The sequence below is a fragment of the Lontra canadensis genome, unplaced genomic scaffold (genome assembly GCF_010015895.1).
Source record: "Lontra canadensis isolate GAN:19392208 unplaced genomic scaffold, GSC_riverotter_1.0 scaffold3, whole genome shotgun sequence".
Taxonomy (NCBI): domain Eukaryota; kingdom Metazoa; phylum Chordata; class Mammalia; order Carnivora; family Mustelidae; genus Lontra; species Lontra canadensis.
In genome coordinates, this window is record NW_022630997.1 from 48,160,385 (window position 1) to 48,179,751 (window position 19,367).

Below are 19,367 nucleotides of genomic sequence, written 5' to 3' on the forward strand. Positions count from 1 at the left end.
TTTTTTTTTTTTTTTTTTTTTTTTTTTTTTTGTAGAGACACCACCTAATTGAGGCACAATGCTTAATAAAGAGTCATGAAGAGGGGCTTGGGTGGCTCAGCTGGTTAAGTGTCTGGCTTCTGTTCAGGTCATGATCCCAGGGTCCTGGGATTGAGCCCCACATCGGGATCTCTGTTCATCAGGGAGTCTGCCTCTCCCTCTCCCTCTTTCTTTCTTTCAAATAAATAAAATCTTAAAAAAAAATAAGAGTCACCAGGTATGACTTGGTAATTGCTGTGTATCAATTTTAATATCTTTTTCTCTTCCCTTTCCCAACAAGTGCCAGCAAGTTAACATTCAGCATCCTGCCCCTACCAGAGCATGGATTATTTACATATGTAGATACCTTCAACTGATAGACAATAGCTTCTACCCAGCTGCCCCTCTCTCCTCAGTGCTCCTGCCCATGCTGAGGTGCTACTGCTCAGGCCCTCCTGCTTGCCAAATATTTTGAATAACACTGCCTCTGCTCCCACCCCTCATTACCATTTACTGCTTCCTGCACAATATTGGTCTGTATTTATACAGAACATATTCCACTTCGCTATAATATCAAGAACCTACAAGAATCAGTATCTTCTGTTCTTTCCCAAGTCATGATAAAAATTAAAATTTTGTTAATAGGTGGTATGTTTACATTGATTAGCAGGAGGAACAGTAATTTTTTGTGAATTCAGATGCTCTTAATCCATAAATATTGACTTTAGTTTTTTTTTCATAAGAACAAAGTTTTAGTAAGCATATAAATACAGCAAAAAACGTTTTGCTTATAAAATGGTAGAAAAGTATTTTTTCACATGCTTGTAACAATTGACACCCTTGTTATTTATAAAATATCCCACTGAGCTAAAAATGTGCTTCTTACACATGATTCTTACTTACCTGATAAAGTACTTAAAAATTTTTTTCAAGTCACAGCCCAGCTTCAAGGGTACCCGTCTGCAATTATTCTGGATCTCCAAACTTCCATATCTTTAAAATCGTTGTGTAATCTAGGTTCATACCAAACTGACTGTCAGCTCCTTACGATCAGGTGCAAGAAATTGAAGTTTTATTTTTTCATATAAAGGTGAGTGTGAAAGGCTGACCCAGGTAAATTATTCAAGCTCATTTGTTCTGTGATTGCTAGGGTGGTTCTTCAAATGCAGTATTTGTGGTTTTCTGGGGTTTTTTATTTGTTTGTTTGATTGTTTTTTGTTAACCTGAAATGTTCTTGCTGTATAATGTTATATCTGTATTTTATGACCCATGATTTCTAGCTAGTTCATTTGGCTCTGTTTCCCTGAGGTTGACAGTAGGAGGAGTTAATATCCTCAGCTTTCTAACAGCAGACATTGAAAAGGATCACACCCGCCTCTTACTTACTGGCTCTCTGAGCCACACTGCAAGAAATATTACAGACAACAGATAGTTTCATTTTCAATTTAGACACCCATTATTTGATGTTTACAGGCCATTCCTAATTCTGAGTCCGAAATTTATGGTTTGTTCTGGCGATTATCATCACAACAATCTCCTGCAACTCAGCTGTGCTTCTCAGGGAGCTTTGCGCAGCTTTATCAGTCTTCCCTGACGTCTGGAACTGATATAGGGCACCACGTCCAAATCACGTTGCTCAGAGAGACTTGGTTTATGACTCCCCAGATAGCCGTCTCTTCTGCTGGGTAGGCCAGTTTGCACAGCCTCAGTGATGGGGAAAGTTGACCCTTAGGAAAGAGAGCAGTGGTCTTTAAACAAATAAAAATAAAAACAAAAACAAAACAATGTGTAAGACTCTGAACCCCTCTCCACCAAAATTAGCTGATATCACTAATTCAATTAAATTTACTGAGTCTTTTTCCGTGCCAGATAAGAATGAAGCAAAGGTATCACCTGGTTTGCCTTGCAAAACAGGAGTCATGGATCGGTCTCCTGAAGGGATGGTAAATTCGTGGCTTCAAAATGATGGCCACATTTCCCTTTTGAATATACAGTATTTGGTTTTGCCTTTAAGACAAATGGATATTTTCTAGGCTTTCTTTGATAGCATCAATTAAAGCTCACTGAAAGACCTTAGAAATCTCTGTGTATTAGTTGTCTGTGGAAGAATCATGCACTAAGCTCGCAGTTTTGAGAGGATATAGTAACACACGCATCGGTAACAGGTGTGTAGTTCAAATATCACTTTAAATCTTGTTGATTGTATTGCAAATGAGAACACTTGCAAGTACCTGCCTACCTTTGTGCTTTTGTTGTGGTCTGTCACTTGCCTCTCCTTTCTTCCAGGGAAGATTAGAACCAACAAAACTAGACAAGGAGATTGGCTTGGTTATAAAAGGGCTTCCTATTCCTTCTTCCCTAAATTGAAGTTCGTTCAATGCCTCTCTGAGAATTCATTTCTGACATAGAGGGACTGACGAGGCAGAGAGGAAAAGAGAGAGGGATCCACAGAGACAGCTCTAAGTGTGTTCTCCCCAACTTCTGTCCAACCTTGTTCACCAGGTAAGGTGCTCCTCCTTGAAGGACCAACAAACTCAAAATATTCCTCCACTAGTATTTTCTCCTTAAGGACCGAAATAAAAATATTCTTTCTTGTAGGGAGATACAACCAGAAAGCAGTAAGTATCCCCAGTAGTAACAGGTGGTAGATGGATGTCAGATTGGGAAGGGTTACCCCGTTTTATAGAAAAGGAAACTGAGACACATAGAACTATGTGATTTGTGCAAGTTTGCAAGTCTAGTAAGTGGAAAAGTTAAGACTTAAACCCTCCCTTCTGACTCACTAAGTAGAGATTTTTTTCTTCTACATCAATGAATGAAAAGGGAAACTTAGAAAGATGTATTTGGAATTAGTCTTAGAACTATCACTTTGAATAGAGAAGGATTTTCTTTGAAGTTGCATTGTGAATTTTAAATTTGCATCATTCTCTTAGCAGGGTGCTAGGTGAGTCTGCAACACTACTCTACAGTTGGACTCACCACCCTTAGGTCTTCTCTCTTTTGATGCCCTCCTTTCCCTATGACTGACTTAAATACCATCCTGATCCTGTTCTCTGAAAATGGTCACTATTTTGTGTATTTCTTAACAAACCCCCTTCGTCCTGCTATTTATTCCCAGTAGCGTATCCAACATGTCATGCTTCTAAGGCAGCTTTTGGAGTTTAAAACTAAAATAGCAATGGTGTTCAAAAAGCTAGTAAAATAAAGTGATTATATTTTTTATCTCTCACTCTTTAATTTTTTCTTTAAATTGAAATATAGTTGACATGTGATGTTACATTGGTTTCAGGTATAAATCATAGTGATTTGGCAAGTCTAAGCATTATGCTGTGCTCACTACAAGTGTGTCAGTCTTTTGTCAACATACAAAGCTATTACAATACCACCGACTCTATTCCCTATGCTCTACCTTTAATCCCTGTGGCTTACTCATTCCATATTTAGAAGCCTGTACCTGCAACTCCCCTTCACTCATTTTGCCCATTCCCCTGCAGGCCTCCCCTCTGGCAAATATCAGTTTGTTTCTGTATTTATGGATCTGCTTCTGCTTTTTGTTTGTTCATTTGTTTTTTTTTTTTCCAAGATTCCACATATAAATAAAATATTTAATATTTATATTTCTCTGTCTGACTTATTTCACTTAGCATAACACCCTCTAGGTCCACCCATGTTGTCATAAATGGAAAGATGACATCCTTTTTAATGGCTGAGTAATATTCCACCACCATATGTATATGTATACACACACCATATATACGTATACATATATATGTATATGTACACACACCGTATCTTCTTTATGAATATATGTATACACACACACTTATATATGTATGTATATGTATACATAAAATACACTATACACACACACACACACACACACACACCATATCCTCTTTATCCATTCATCTATGGATGGATACTTGGGTTGCATCCATATTTTGGCTATTGTACAAAATACTTCAATAAACATAGGGGTGCATATGTTTTTTCAAATTAGTGTTCTCATTTTCTTTGGTAAATATCCAATGGGAGAATTACTGGATCATATGATATTTCTATTTTTAATTTTTTGAGGAACCTCCATATTGTTTTCCACAGTGGCTATGCCAATTTACATTCCCACCAACAATGCATGAGGGTTTCTTTTTCTCCATGTCTTTGCCAACACTTGTTATTTCTTGTCTTTTTGGTTTTAGCCATTCTGACTGGTGTGAAGTGATATCTTATTGTGATTTTGATTTGCACTTCTCTGATGATTAGTGATGTTGAGCATCTTTTTATGTCTGTTTGCCATTTATGTGTCTTCTTTGGAAAAAAAATCTATTCAGGTCCTCTGCCTGTTTTTTAAATTTGATTATTTGTGGCTTTTGGTTTTGAGTTGTGTAAGTTCTTTATATATTTTGGATATTAACTCATTGGAAATATCATTTGCAAATATTTTCACCTATTCAGTAGGTTGCCTTTTCATTTTGTTGATGGTTTCCTTTGCTGTGCAAAAGCTTTTATATTTGGTGTAGTCCCACTGTCCCTTTAATTTTATATAGTGGGGTAAGTTCTTCCCCTAACCCTGAATGAAAAATCAAGAAATCTCAAATTTGTTCTAGTTAACTTTGATCTTTTGTGTCACTTCCTTTCTTCTAATTAGTAGTTAGGATGTAATTGTCAAAACTTGTAACTTGATTTAAATTGGGCCCAAATTTCCCACACTTTGGGCCTACTGAATGTAGGAAATCAGTAACTGGGAAAGAGAAGTTATTGGCTTTTTCTTTTTTTCCTCCCTTTCAGGCATGAAGCAAGGGGAAAGAGGAGAGGAAAGGGGAATAGGAAAGCTATTACTGGCTCTCTGGGTGTTGAGAGCTGAATTTTCCCCTAGACTTACTGTGTCGGTTAGGGTCCCAGCAAGAGAAAACATGATACACCAAGCTGATAATTTGAGGAAAATGTATTAAAAAGCTTATTTACATAGGTGTGGACAAGGTTTGGGGATCAACAAGGGATGGAGCATAGCAATTGCAGGGAGCCCACCCATATCCAGGCTTGAAGGAACAAGTGAGGGAATGGTTCCTGAACTCTGAGTGGGTGTCTGCTTTATGAAGAAGGCTGCCTGACAAGAGCTGTGGTCTTCAAAAGAGGAACTTAGTCAACTTAACAGCAACCCCTCATAGTAGCAATAGAAGAATAAGTACCTTGACCTTACTCTCCTCCCAAATTCTTATGCCTCTCATTGTCAAATCCACTTGAAAGCAGGGAATAAGAGAACATTTGTATGAAATCTGGATGGTAGGGAACAAGGGTATGGTGACAAAGGGTGGTGAATGGATCTGAAGGGGCAAATGGGAAAACCAGGCACAAGCGACTTCATGAGTTCCTTGGAGGTCCAGATTTTACCTTTAACTCCCTTGGTATGAGTGGTAGCTTCTCCCACAGCTGACAGCTTATCCTCAAAATCTAGCAGTTTCTATAACTCCTCTTTATTTCTCTTTATCTACTAATCTAGCAATGATCTTGGGCAAAAACCAAGATGACCAGTTGTCTTTTGCATGAGACTCATACCTGGAGCATGGCAAATGTTCAGACAATGGAATTTTTTCTATTTATTCCCCAGCAGCTAGCCAGGCATCTCTCATCAGGTAGATTTCTCCAGTCAGAGTTTATATTTGCGACTGAATCTCAGCTGCCAGGGACTCATACCATACTTTCTAAATGGCCCCACTGAAGTTTCTTTCATCATCTTCTTCCCTAGGATGTAGGGAAGAGGACGGAGATCCTAGATTGCTTTGTTCATATAAATTCTTTCCATAAAATCTCACCTAGTCTCCACACATTTTGGCCTTTATATCTTCATTATAGATTTGAGGTTTCAGAGTCATATAACTGGCTTTTCATTATTTCTTCTGAAAATCATTATCTTGGTCTGACACATCAGTGTGAAATTCTCTTATGTGCATCTTGGTGCTTTAATTAAATCTAAATATTTGAAAGAAAAAAAGAAATGGAAAATTTCATATACTGGGTAGAGTCTGGAATGGGGAGCATGGGGAGGAAGATAATATTTTCAATAAGAGGCATTGGCTCCTTTCAAGTTACACCATATAGATCAATATTTATTTTGACAGCTTGTAGATTAGATCCTGTTTACAAATTTTTTTTTCTGTTAAAGATGTATGCACAAATCAAGTTTTATAACAAAAAAAATATTTTCAATAGGCTAAGAAGTCTTGCTCTATTTATATATTTTTTGCAAATAAGTTTTAATTGTAAAGAAAATTATTACCTGCTAATGTATTTTGAAGGAAGTTCTTTTTTTTTTTTCCTCATATGCCAAATTTCTTTAAGGTGTAACCTATCTCTTTTTTTTTAATGTTTCAAGTTTTTATTTAAATTATGGTTAGTTAACATATACTGTAATATTAGTTTCAGGAGTAGAATTTAATGATTCATCACTTGCATATAACACCCAGTACTCATCACAACAAGTGTTCTTCTTAATGCCCATCTCCTGCTCATCTCCCCTCCAGCCACTCTCAGTTTGTTCTCTGTAATTAAGGGTCTATTTTATGGTTTGCCGCCCTCTGTTTTTTTCTTTCCCCTATGTTCATCCATTTTGATTTTAAATTTCACATATGAGTGAAATAACATGGTATTTGTCTTTTTCTGACTGATTTATTTCTCTTAGCATAATACATTCCAGCTCCATCTCTGTTGTTAAAGTGTAACCTATTTGTATTTTAACTTTTCTCCATGCCACAGGATCTAAGACTCTTTGACTTAGGAACCTTAAAAGTGCTAATTGAAGATAGCAATGATAGAACGTGTTTATTTTAAACATTAAGAATAAATCTGTTGTATTTTTATAGTGTTAAAAAGAAATACGTCTGCAAGGCAGTTAATAGTAAAAGTGAAAACCATAATCAGAACAGTGGAAATCTATTTGATCTATATTTTGCATGTGTGGGCTATAGAAAAACTTTGTTAGATGTTCTATAATAAACCTTATAAGGCTCACTGCTGGCTGAAATTTGACATAGGGAGTATACTTAAAGTATGAAAACCTGACTCAGGAAATAAAAAGAATATGAATTCTACTTAACAAAGTGGAGAAATGGCAAGAAAAATTTTAATGAGATAAATGTTCTAATACTCTATCTCACAAAGCATTGTAGAGATAGAAAAGTTACTAGAGAATAGAGGTTCTATTTAAAAGATGGAAACTAATTTGGACTATGTGTAATAATGCTATGTCATTAGTTGTTAGACTCTGGTAGTGGCTTCTAATATGATAAAGACCTTTGCCATAAGAAGTCAAAGTGTAATCGACAGCATAAAATACCACATTCTACTTTCTCACAGATATTCTTATATTAGTATTCACAGCTGTTTTCTTTATTGGTAGCCAGGCTCCTGAAGCTGGCTGCTGGGTCAAGCAACACAAAATTAAAGAGATTTTTTAGAATGAACTGTATCTCTTTCTGAAATATGTTAACAACTTCTGACAATGACTCAATAAGGGGATTTTGGAAAATGAAATGTCACTAAAGACATGATACACATGATACACACCTTAACCATTAATTGAAATTAGAGGACTTGTGAATTTGGACCCTAGCCTATATTTTATCTACATCAACTTTTCTGAAGACTACTCTTTTCAAGGACTCAGTACTATGTAACACGATCTCTAAAATTTTTCTGATAACCATAGTAAATCCTCCTTAAGTAGATTTATATCATGTTTCATATATTCATTCATTTTCTTATCAAGTCAATCATTTTTTAAACAATTATTCAAATAAAACAATACTGAACCTCTATTATGCCCAAGCACTGTGGGAAATTTAGCAGTAATTCAGTAAATAAAATAATTTCTGCTCTATACCCCCTGTGATTTTACATTCAAGTATTTTTATTGCTAATAATAAAGAAAATGTATTAAGTGTCAGTTATATGACTGCCTTGCATGCTTTCTGTACATTTATTTTATTCAATTCACATAACCCCTAAAGAAGGTATTGCCATCTTCATCCTATAGATGAGGCATCTAAAGCTTGCCATTCATAACTGGCATGTGGTCACTTTGTTAATTAGTCTTGGAACAAAGATTTGAAGATTATCTATCTAATTCTACTATTTCATGACTTTTTTTTTTTTAAGATTTTATTTATTTATTTGACAGACAGAGATCACAAGTAGGCAGAGAGGCAGGCAGAGAGAGAGAGGAGGAAGCAGGCTCCCCGCGGAGCAGAGAGCCCGATGTGGGGCTCGATCCCAGGACCCTGGGATCATGACCTGAGCCGAAGGCAGAGGCTTTAACCCACTGAGCCACCCAGGTGCCCTATTTCATGACTTTTAATGGCAACTTAACACAACTGTTATTTTAAGTGCTGTGTTATTGATATAAAATGTTCTGAACAAGCTGAGAAAATAAATCCAGTTTCAAAAGCACAGACATTATTTTTTTTAAGCTTTTCTTTTTATTTGAAAGAGCAAGAGAGAGAGAATGAGTGGGGGAGGGGGCAGAAGGAGAGGAAGAAGCAGGCTCCCTGGTGAGCAGGGAACCCAGCCCAAGACCTTGAGATCAGGACCTGAGCCAAAGGCAGACACTTAACCCACTGAACCACCCAGGCGCCCTAAGCACAGATATTATTTTAATCTGTTTATATGCCAATACCACAACTGACTGATTTAGTCAATTTTGACTGTGATTAGGCAGACTTCTTATTTCTTTGTTTTAAACCATTAATCCCCAAAACTATGATTTATGCAAACCGAAAAAACAAAGAATGCACATACACACACAGAGACAAAACCTGTGAAACTGACAGGTTTTCTATTACTTTGTTGTGTCAAAGATGTTATAAAAATTAAAAAAAAATTTGTACCATTAAGTAAAGCATCATTTTATAAAAGAAACAACAAAAATTTTAACATATAAATATGAAAAAACTCTCAGATTAAAGGACAGATCTTATGGTTAAGTAACTCAGTTATCTGTATTTTTGCGTTTTACCCCATGAGTCCTAAGATGAGTATTTAGAAACCATTAATGTATACAATATTTTGAATCCTGCCCTGAACCTAAGTAAAACCTTCAATTTTGAGTATATTCCCTTCATTTAATAGTAATCATATCATGATTTATAGGAATAGTCACTGATCTAGGAGCTGGCAAGATCTGAAACCCATTAGAATAGGGGTCACAGCAAGGTTAGTTTAATGCTGAATCACTGAAATTAATAAACTCTATCTTTTCAATTTCTCCCTATTAAGAACAGAGTCAGTTCCAGAGTTTGCTGGGCTTCAGTGGAGGACAGGAAACTCTAGCTGAAAGAGAGGGGAAATGGGGGCACAGATCGAGGCACGTTATCACAACAGAAAATAGCTTGAGGTGGAAATAGTGCGAGAGCTGGTGGGAAATAGAGTCTGAGGTTTCTCTTGACTCTTCAGAGTCTTGTAAAGTTACATATTGGTCATGGGGATGGATCTTTGCATCTGTACTTGGACGTATGTATGACTGATTTTCCATGGCAAGATCTTTAAGAGATGCCCATAGTTTACATCCATCCCTGAGATTTAAGATTGGTTAGTAACATGCCCAGGAAGATGATTTGAATTTTATTGTGGTGCAAAACCACGAATATTTCTTTCATGTTCGGTGTGTGTCCATTGAAACCCTGCAATCTGGCATAACATCTCTGGTCTGAGGACACATTTGACCGAAGGCAGTGTCCTGTTCTCAGTATTTGATTATGTATGTACTAGACTGTACATCCACAGAGATCTTCAGCACCACATGCTCTTAGAGCTGGGGTCCAGGGGTGCAGGGAGAGTGCAGGGGACTCTGGAGATCACTTAGTGCAATGGCCTCCATTTACAGATGCAGAGACTAAGGCCAAGAGAAGTGATTCAACTTAGTTAGGGTTACCTAGAGAGTTTATTTCAGATCTCACATTTTCTGATCCACAGATTAGATTTCATCCTCATACCAAGTTTATGTTGTACCTTCTTTAGGGAATAATGACAATAATCTGTGAATGAAAACACCAGTTGAATAGAATAACAGCTAATAGGGTGAACATTAATTACTTTTGTTAAAATATAAATACTAATTTTATTGATAAAGTCGAATATTACTTACAATCAATAAAAGTGTAGTTAGCCACTTTTCCATTATTTATTTTATCTACAATTGTTAGCGGAGTGCTGAACACTGTGGCAGGCACTAAGATTACAGAGTGAAGACTTGATAATTTAAAGGCAGAATATAAATAAAGGGTGACAGAATATTTTGCAAGGGTTATAATTGAAACATGTAGGGAAAACTGTGGAAACATAATTGAGAGGGTTTTTAATTTTTGTGTATTTTTTTTAATTGAAGATAGAAAAGAGGATATAGAAGATGAGGTGCTTAAATTGAGTTTTGCATTACGAAGTAAGAATTCTGAACAAGAAGAGATCAGAACATTCCAGGATAAAGGTTTAGTGTTTGAAAAACAAAAGCCAAAAACCAAAAAACAACATAAAAAAAAAACAACAAAAAACAAAACAAAAAACCCATAGGGGCAACAGCCAGCTAGTTTGAGACATGCAAGGGTTAATAACGATGGTAACACTATTGATAAGTATAGTAATAACTGCTAACATTTCTTGAGCCCTTCTTATTTGCCAGAACTTGCATATCCTTCATCTTTAATTCCTTATCATAACCCTATAATATAATTGCTCTGTTATCTCCATTTTTATAGGTAAGGAAACTAAGAGCTGGAGAGGTTAAAGAATTTGGCTGAGGGCACATAGCTGTCAAATGGTAAAGCACAGATTCAAACACAATTTTAACTGTCGTCACAAACTTCTGTGTTATTCTGCTCATTATTTTTAAGAAATAAATTTACATAATTTACAGAAAACATTAATTTGGGTTTAAGTTACAGCTCATTCAAGTCATTACAGTATGGTGGTTAAAGCCTCAGATTAGACTCAGCTCAAATTGATCTACCACTTACTGCATTTCCTCCTGGGTAAGATACTTAAATTTACCGAACTTCAGTGTCTTCATATGCAAATGTGTGAGCAGTTACTGTGAATGGCATTTGAGACAATAAATGTAAAAGTACTTTGCTGTGGTTGATATTTGACAATGTGGATTCCCTCTCACAGACTCTCAGTCCCACCCCAGCAGGCATTTGCCTGGGGCGACATCTTACTTCCTCAGCAAGACAGAAGTTCAAGACACTTGGGGTCTTTATCCTACTTCCCTGATAAAGTTATTTTTTAAAACCTCATTTCAAGTCTCAAAGCTAATTTTTATTTGTTTTATTTTTATTTTTATAACACAGACTTTGTTTCAGGAATGTGTTTTAGTGTACCCTGTCAGGATGTTTTCCTGACATGCCATTCAGGAAGATGGCATTTTAGAATAGATTTCATTTTTTTATGCTTGTCTGTTTGTATGTCTTTCATGCCTGAAAAATGTGGACTAGAATCTGTGCTTCTGCTAAGTGTTAAGCATAAAATATTTTTAAAGCTATTTTGCAGAGAAGAACTAATTTAAGGGCATCGTTTTTCATCTTTACCATGCAATGAAGATTTCCCGTTTAAAGGGAAATGTGTCATTTTAAAAGGTTGAATATGATGGCACACATTTAAAAATAAAAAATAAATAAATAAATAACAAAACAACAACAAAAACATTTTTCTTGCAGTTTAAATTCCATATGGGCTCCTCTCTGCACTGATGATATTTTTATTTGATTATGAATTAGATAAATTTCCATTTGCTTTAAACCTTATCCCTTAGTATTTGAAGCTTCGTAATTCTTTTGAGGTCAACATCATGACCTTCCCTGGTTCAAATGTCTCCTTTTATTTGTACCATTACAGATTCATATTATGCATATGTTCCCAGCACATTTTTAACAGTTGTTTATGCAAAAACTTGTATAATACAAGTAATATATTGTCCTATAATTCTTATTTTTAGAGATCATGGCCCTTCTACAGAATTTTAAAGTTAGAAAGGAATAAAGGAACAATTTGGGGCAAATCTTTATTTTATGGGTATGGAAAGTAAGGTCCAGAGATACTACATAATTTGCCAAATATTGGCTTTATCCAGGCTTTCTTTTCTCTATTTATTCAACAAATAACTTTTGAGCTTCTACTATGTGCAAAGCACTGTAATAGATGCCATGAGGGACAAATCATGTGTAAGAACTTTCTCTCCCTCAAGGAGCATACAATACACTGAGAGAGATCCATGCAGGTCAACAGTTATCCAAAGGGCAAACACTAATGAAGTGAGCTCTTCACAAGCCCTTCAGCAATTCCAAAACTGGTATCATCATCCTTGTATTGACCTGGTTTTCCCTTTAAAATGACCAATTCAACAGCATTATCTAACCAGTTATCCCTGCTGTAAACCTGCACCTAGCCTACATTGTCCTCTTTTCTTTACCCACCCTGAGCATCTGCCAGTCATCAACCTCTCCAGTGTACTCAGAGTCTTTAAATCTGTTGATTTTCTTCATCCTAACTGCCAATGCATTAATTTTAGCACCTTTTGCCTTTTTGTACACTCTCGCTGCAGCTCTCTAACTCCTCTGCCTGTCTCTGTTCTCAGTATCCTTAAATACATTATACAACTCCAGCCAGGTTGACATATTTGAATAGTGGTCATTCTGTGTCACTCAGTGGCTTCACTTCTGAGATACCAGTGGTCTATAGGATCAGCCTCACTTTTTAATGTGGCAACAACCTCCAGGAGCTGGCTTCCCTCCCCTCATGCTTTTTATACTAGTTACCAAATATTCTTGAAAGACTTTTGCCTTTCTGTGCAATTTGTCTCTGCCCCCTTAGAGTGACCTTCTCTTTCATCGTCACCTGGCTGACTCCTACATGTCTTTTAGTATTCAACTGTTACCTTCTCAGGAATCTTTTCCTCATCCTTAATGGGAGTGCAGCTCCCATTGCTCCATGGGTTATCCCGGATATCTCTATTAAATACTGTGTTTATGTTTGTTTCTAACATGCGATGTGTGCTTCTCAAAGACAGGTATTAGGTCTAATGTATCATCAGTCCTTAGTATGGTGCCTGGCATTTGATAGATAATAAAGATGTATTGAGTAGATTGGATTATTTATTGAACAAAGTGTTATCAAAGAAACATAAACAGTATAAAGAAGTATTGTGGAATTTGAGTAATTAATTTCAGCTGAGATGCTTAAAAAAAAGCTTCATCTAAAATTTAGTGATTTAGTTGAGTCCTGAAAGAAGTCCATAATCAGAAAACAAGATCAAAAGTGCCAAATGAGATTTTTCATATGGGCAAAGTTCCCGAGTTTTGATTGTATTGCATAGAAAACAAAGGGTTCATTATGCTATCTCATTAATAATTGATGGGTAATTATGGGAGTAGGTCATGTGGAGCCTTGAATGCCATGATCAAGAATTTTTTATTAATTCTATCAACAATGGGAATACACTGAAGGGATTTAGAACAAGAAGGAACATAATTAGACCTTAAGTTGCTTTTTAAATTGTTTTTAAGATTTTATTTATTTGAGAGAGGGAGGTAGAAATCATGCGGCTGGGGGAGGAGAGTGGTGGGGAAAGGCAGAGGGAAAGAGAGGAAAAAGAAGAGGAAGAAACAGACTCCTTGCTGAGCAGGGAGATGGAGGAGGGGCTTGATCCCAGGACCCTGAGATCATGACCTGGGCCAAAGGCAGACACATAATGGACTGAGCCACCCAGGCACCCCAGACCTTAAATTTCTTTATTAGAGTAGACACCTTGAGGGTTGGGCTTTTTTTGTTTGTTTCTTGCTCACTCTTTTATTCTCAAATGAAATGTGATTTGCATAAAAGTAGGAACTCATTATATATTTGAATAAAAAAAGATGTGTTTTAGAATAGTACTGTCTGGTATATCTTTCTGCAATGAGGGAAATGTTCTGTATCTACGCTATCCATTTTAGTAACCACTAGACACATGCAGCTATTGCTCACTTTAAGGGACTGAAGAATTGAATTTTTAATCTTATTTAATTTTAATTAATTTATATTTAAATTTAAAGAGCCACATGTGACTTGTGGCTATTATGTTGGACAACACAGTGTAGAAAGTTTTCCCTAGCAGGGTCCCAACAGAAAACAGATGGAACACTCAAATTAGGATAATTCAAGGGAATTTATTTATAGAGAGACTTTTTCCAAATGTGTAGGCAGCTTTAAGGGAACCACAAGAGAGCATGCAATTAACTGCAGCATGACATGGGAGCAATGGTGAGACAGAACTGATGGAAAGACTCATAGTTAAGATTATAAGCCTGGATCACATTGGAATAATATTTAAAATATGCAATAGTAGTTTTAATGAAATTTCATTGAATGAAATCTATGTTCAGAACTGTGCTTTTCAATAGAGCCTTTCCTGACAGTTTATTGTTGTGTCTTTTTTTTTTTTTTTTTTTTTTTTTTTTTTTTCTGATGAGGAATGTAATTGCTTTCTCTACACAGTGCTGATCTGTGCTGTGTATTCTCAGCATTTTTCCCCCTGGTACTCCGCTGTAAGTGGTACCTTTTCCATTCGCAGGGCTGTGCTGACTTAATGGTGGTTCCTGCCAAGGCTCCTTTAAGAAGCATCCTCTCTTCTGAGCACCTAGAATGCAGGCAGGCTCTGACTATTATCTGTGGTTATGTTTTAATATCCTGCCCTTTCCATCCCTTACTTCAGCATAGTTCACCTTCCGTCCTAGCTCATTGCTTGATGATTTGTTAAGGCTTTGAAAACAGAAGGAATGAGGGCTTTTAAGCAGGATGGGGCTATTTCTCCTTGCTTTATTTATTTTTATGCCATGCAAAAGGAATAAAGAGGCATAAAATGGCTTGACTGAGTCAAATAAATCTGGGTAGATAGAGCAAGGACCCAATAAGAAGCTGGAGGTAAAAGAAGAAAAGTGGGGGTGGGGAGATACAGGGAAAGAAGAAGGGAAAGCTTAATAGTTCCTGTAATGAAAGGAACTATTTATTGTTACTTAGAGAACAAAATGTCTTTCACCCAATGAAACATTTTAAACTAACATTAAGCTCTGGATAGATATTAAGAAATCATCTTTATAGTCCTTATTTAATCCCATCAGGTTGTCACCTCCTGCCATCCTTTATTAAAGTATTGTATGCTATTGCTGTTTGTTCTGAGAAGGTTGACATCTTTCAGTTATTCTGATGAATCTCATCATGGAAGCTAGTGAGTTTTTATGGTCAACGCAACAGGAATCTTCTGTATTATTTCTGATATCCTGTGTGAGGGGCAGTGAGGGGGAGGTATCTCTTCAGTCTGTCCCACTCCTGACCTCTTTTACTATCTCTGGCTTCATGATGTTGAAAGAGACAACCAAGAGCTACACTGCATGAAACTGTAGAATATGGGCTTGGTCCTTTAGGTAAAATTAGAAACTGTTTTATAGCCCATTGTGTATCTGCTTATGCCATTACCTTCCATGGCTCTGCATTAACTTTTCATAATTTTCTACTGCTAGCATGGGTAATGCTGGGTAGGAGCTGAGAAAGTAGCCACGACTTTCATCTGGGTAATTGACACCAACTGCTGTTATTGCTCTGACATCTAGAATTTTAGTTGTCTCTATTTCTTTCGCTCTCTTCTCTCCACTTCTTTCACTAGATAAAATTTCCATCATGTACATATTGCACACTCATTGTCAAAAAGAAAAAGTGGTAAGAGACTTAGTAGTCCTCTGCTGTTTCTCCCTAAGAGGCATCTGGAAATGCATGAGGCCAATATCATTGGAATTTAGTAGACAGGGCCCGTGGATGCCAAACATCTTGCAGTGTATAAGGTGGTCTCAAATGACAGTGATTTTTTTTTCCATCTTAATTATCAGTAACACTGTTGCTGAGGAAATCTAGGTGAAATCTTCTCAAGAATCCAGTATGACACCTCCCTGGCATTTGATAGGATCCTAATAAAACTATGTTCTGTTCTGAATTAAGTTGTTCACTTTTAAACTCGTCAACACCTTTCAAGAAGGCCTCTGCAAGTTACTTTCAGGAACAGAAAAAAAAAAAAGCTATACTTGTCAATATCGAGATTCTAACAGTATTGTAGGAGTGGTGAACTTGCATAGAGACAAATATTGGGAAATTTGCAAAATGCTGTTGGAACAAGGAAAGGTGAGAGTTTATTCCTGAGGAGAGTTGGTGGGGGAACTCTGTGGAAACCATTGAGGAACAGGTAGGATTTTAGCAGCAGGTTATTTTGTAGACACTTGCTCAAGTTAAGAGTATATTATATATAAAAACTTGGGAGATGAGGTAGACATGTGTAGGAATATTGTTACTGAAAGGGTAGTACTTGAGAAGATGTAACAGAAAATGGGACTAAACAGAGGTTGGGACAGAGTATATAGATGTTCTTGAACTTCTTGTAAAGAAGTCTCTCCCCTTGAAGGTATGGGTTTATTTGTAAATGTAGTCATTGGACATAGTCTATGATACATAGCCCAATGGTCCACACTTTACCTTCATTTCCTTCTTCATGGAGTCTGTGCTATAAACTTCCTCAGTTATCAGCTGCTTAAACTTACCTTCCTGATTTTCAAGGTCTCCTCTCAAGAGCCCTTTTCAGTTTATTAATTTAAATGGTAGCAATTTTCTTAGAGGTGAATCACATAATAATTTTTTTCAATCTTTTTTATACAAGATAGGACTGAGAAAAAAGTATGATTAGATTCAATTCAGTTGTCTCCCACAAAAGTAATATGTAGAAAATACCAACCAAGGTGACTCCCTGTGTGCTTAATAGCCAAAGATTTAGGTTAAGGATATAACAGAGAACTGTTCTGCTTAAAGAAATGAAAAGGTGTTGCACAAATTATCTTAAAGAGCCAAAAACAGAGTCCAGTTCCTACTTGAAACAATTTGTTCTTGGAATATTGTCAGCTAAAATTGTGGTCAACTTTTGCAAATTGTATGAATTTGCACTGCATATTTTATTTGGTGTTTAGCAAAACTCCAATATGGCTCTGCATAACTTACACAATACACCATGAAAATGACTTCAGAAACTCCCACAGAAGTTGACAAATTGGGCATCTAATGCTTTTAAGCTAATTGCGTGCTTTGAGGTTAAAGAGTCAACAAGTTGACTTGTTAAGAATGAAGATCAGAGTTTCTTGGAGAGAATGCTCTGCCGACTGCCACATTGAATACAACCCAGCCCCATATCAGAAATGTTACAGAAGCTTAAAGGAGAAACTAATGTGAGCTTTAATCAGCAATCTACTTAGTCTTAAGTGAAGTGCTCATGAATCATATGCAATATCATAGCAGTTTTGAAACCTATTCTTGAATTTTCAAGCTGTTATTTTCAGGAAATTTAGAAAGAAAATTGCTAAGTGATAAAGAGTAATCTGATACCATTGCTTATGCCATTTTTTTTCTCTCTTTCAGACTGGAAAAAAGGAAAGGAGTAATACCCTGAATATTGCAATAGACAACATGTGTAAGAAGACAAGGGATCTTCGCAGACAGGTGAGAAAGACAGAGGCGTGGAAAAAGAAACACCATACAAAATGAACTTTACCCACTGCTAGAATATTTGTTTTTGTCCTTCTTCAATTAATTTAGAACACAAAACAAGAAGAGTAAATACGTAACTTCTATATTTACATTCCACAACCATTTTTTCTGGCCAACATAACGTTAATAATAATATAATAATGAAAGAACATGTGACTTAATATCAGGCAGAGTTACATTCAAATGCTGGTCCTGCCCTCATCAGCTGTGTGATCTCGGGGACAAATTTAATCTTTTTGAGTCTCTCTGAACCTATAAAATGGAATTCATAATATATAATTGGACTGGGAGGATTAAATGAAATGCCTATCTGTACCTGCTCCCTAGTGACTTTTTTAAGGAATGTTGTTAAATTGAATCTGTTACATTAGAAACTAGTTTATCATCCATATGCTTAGAGCAAACAGCTAGTAATCAGAGAGGTACCAATTTGCCCTTTCAGTTATTTCAGAATGCTTCAAAAATTAGTTGCTGTTTAAGCTCTAAGGCTACTCTGTAACCTTAGGTCATTGGGAATATAGGATTAGGAAGGATTTCATTAGATAACTTAGAAGCCCAGTATTATGCCTCAAGTTAACTTTTTTCCCCCAAAATATGAAGACTTAGCTTTTTCAAAGACCTTTGCTTTCCATTATTTTCTACTATATAGTATCCAGAGTACTTTTTCATGTACAACTTCAACTTGGTCACCATTAACTCATAAAAGAGAGGCAAAAGCTTTTCAACCATAAGCTTTTAATGCGATATATTATTGTAGTTTAATGGGAAGATTTAGTAAAATGGCCTGAGTAATCTTTTAATTCAGGAGTAGATTTGGAAATTGAATAAATATGGATCCCTCAAGCCAGTTAATATAAGCTGTAAAAAAAAAAAATAAAAATTTTTTGAGGGCTGGGGAAATTCCAATTTCTCAACTTTATGGCCTTAATGTGAATTCTATTTCTATTGTTGGCACTTAGAATCATGGAATGTAAGAGTTAAAAAGTACTTAGCTCAAGACTTGTCTTATAATGCAGATGAGAAAGCATGTCTGTGATCAGGTGACCTGCCTAAGAAGGAAGGGGCATTGAACCTACAACAGGTCATAACCTATACTAAACTCAGGAAATTTTACCCACAAGAGCCACTCTCCCTCTTAATTGCAGGACTTCTGTTCTCAATCTCCTTGAGGATTTCTACTCCATCTTCTTCTCTTGGGTCTTGGAAAAGCTGTTCTATGAGCTCTCAACAATTCCGTCTTTCATTCCTGTCTCATCCCTCTCTATTGACTTCAACAAAATGTTAATCTACATTTATATCTCCAAAGTTTTTGGAATCATTACGTACCAAAAAAAAAAAAAAAAAAAAAAAAAGTCAAGATAAATCAATCCTTCATATATAGGATTTCTAGATTTAGCAAATAAAAGCACAAGATACTCAGTTAACTAACTTTGAATTTCAGATTAAGAACAAACATGTTTAATTATGTCCCAAATATTGCATGGGAGATAATTATATTTTAAAAAATAGTGTGTTTATATATAATTTAAATTTGACCAGGCATCTTGTATTTTATCTTGCAATTCTACATGTGTCCCCCACCACCACCCACTAACATCAGTGAGATATAGAAAGAACATGGGGGATTACTAATACTTTTCTTTATAGCAAAGGGATGTTTCCAGCTTGTAAAAAACTGTTGTGTTCCAGAAGTAGGAAAATCCTCTGTGGTTTCTATAGGTCAACATATTCATTGTTTTGATTAAGTACTGCCG

At 36.1% G+C, this 19,367-nt stretch overlaps 1 protein-coding gene across 5 annotated transcripts in view; it reads left to right on the top strand.

Moving 5' to 3' along the window:
- CTNNA3 (catenin alpha 3) overlaps positions 1–19,367 on the top strand; it is a 1,751,355-nt gene that overhangs the window by 915,797 nt on the left and 816,191 nt on the right. For all 5 annotated transcript variants that reach the window (XM_032842041.1, XM_032842013.1, XM_032842050.1 and 2 more), the window contains exon 8: positions 17,485–17,565. In XM_032842041.1, the coding sequence (XP_032697932.1) occupies positions 17,485–17,565 (81 nt within the window). The remainder of the gene's footprint in view (positions 1–17,484; positions 17,566–19,367) is intronic.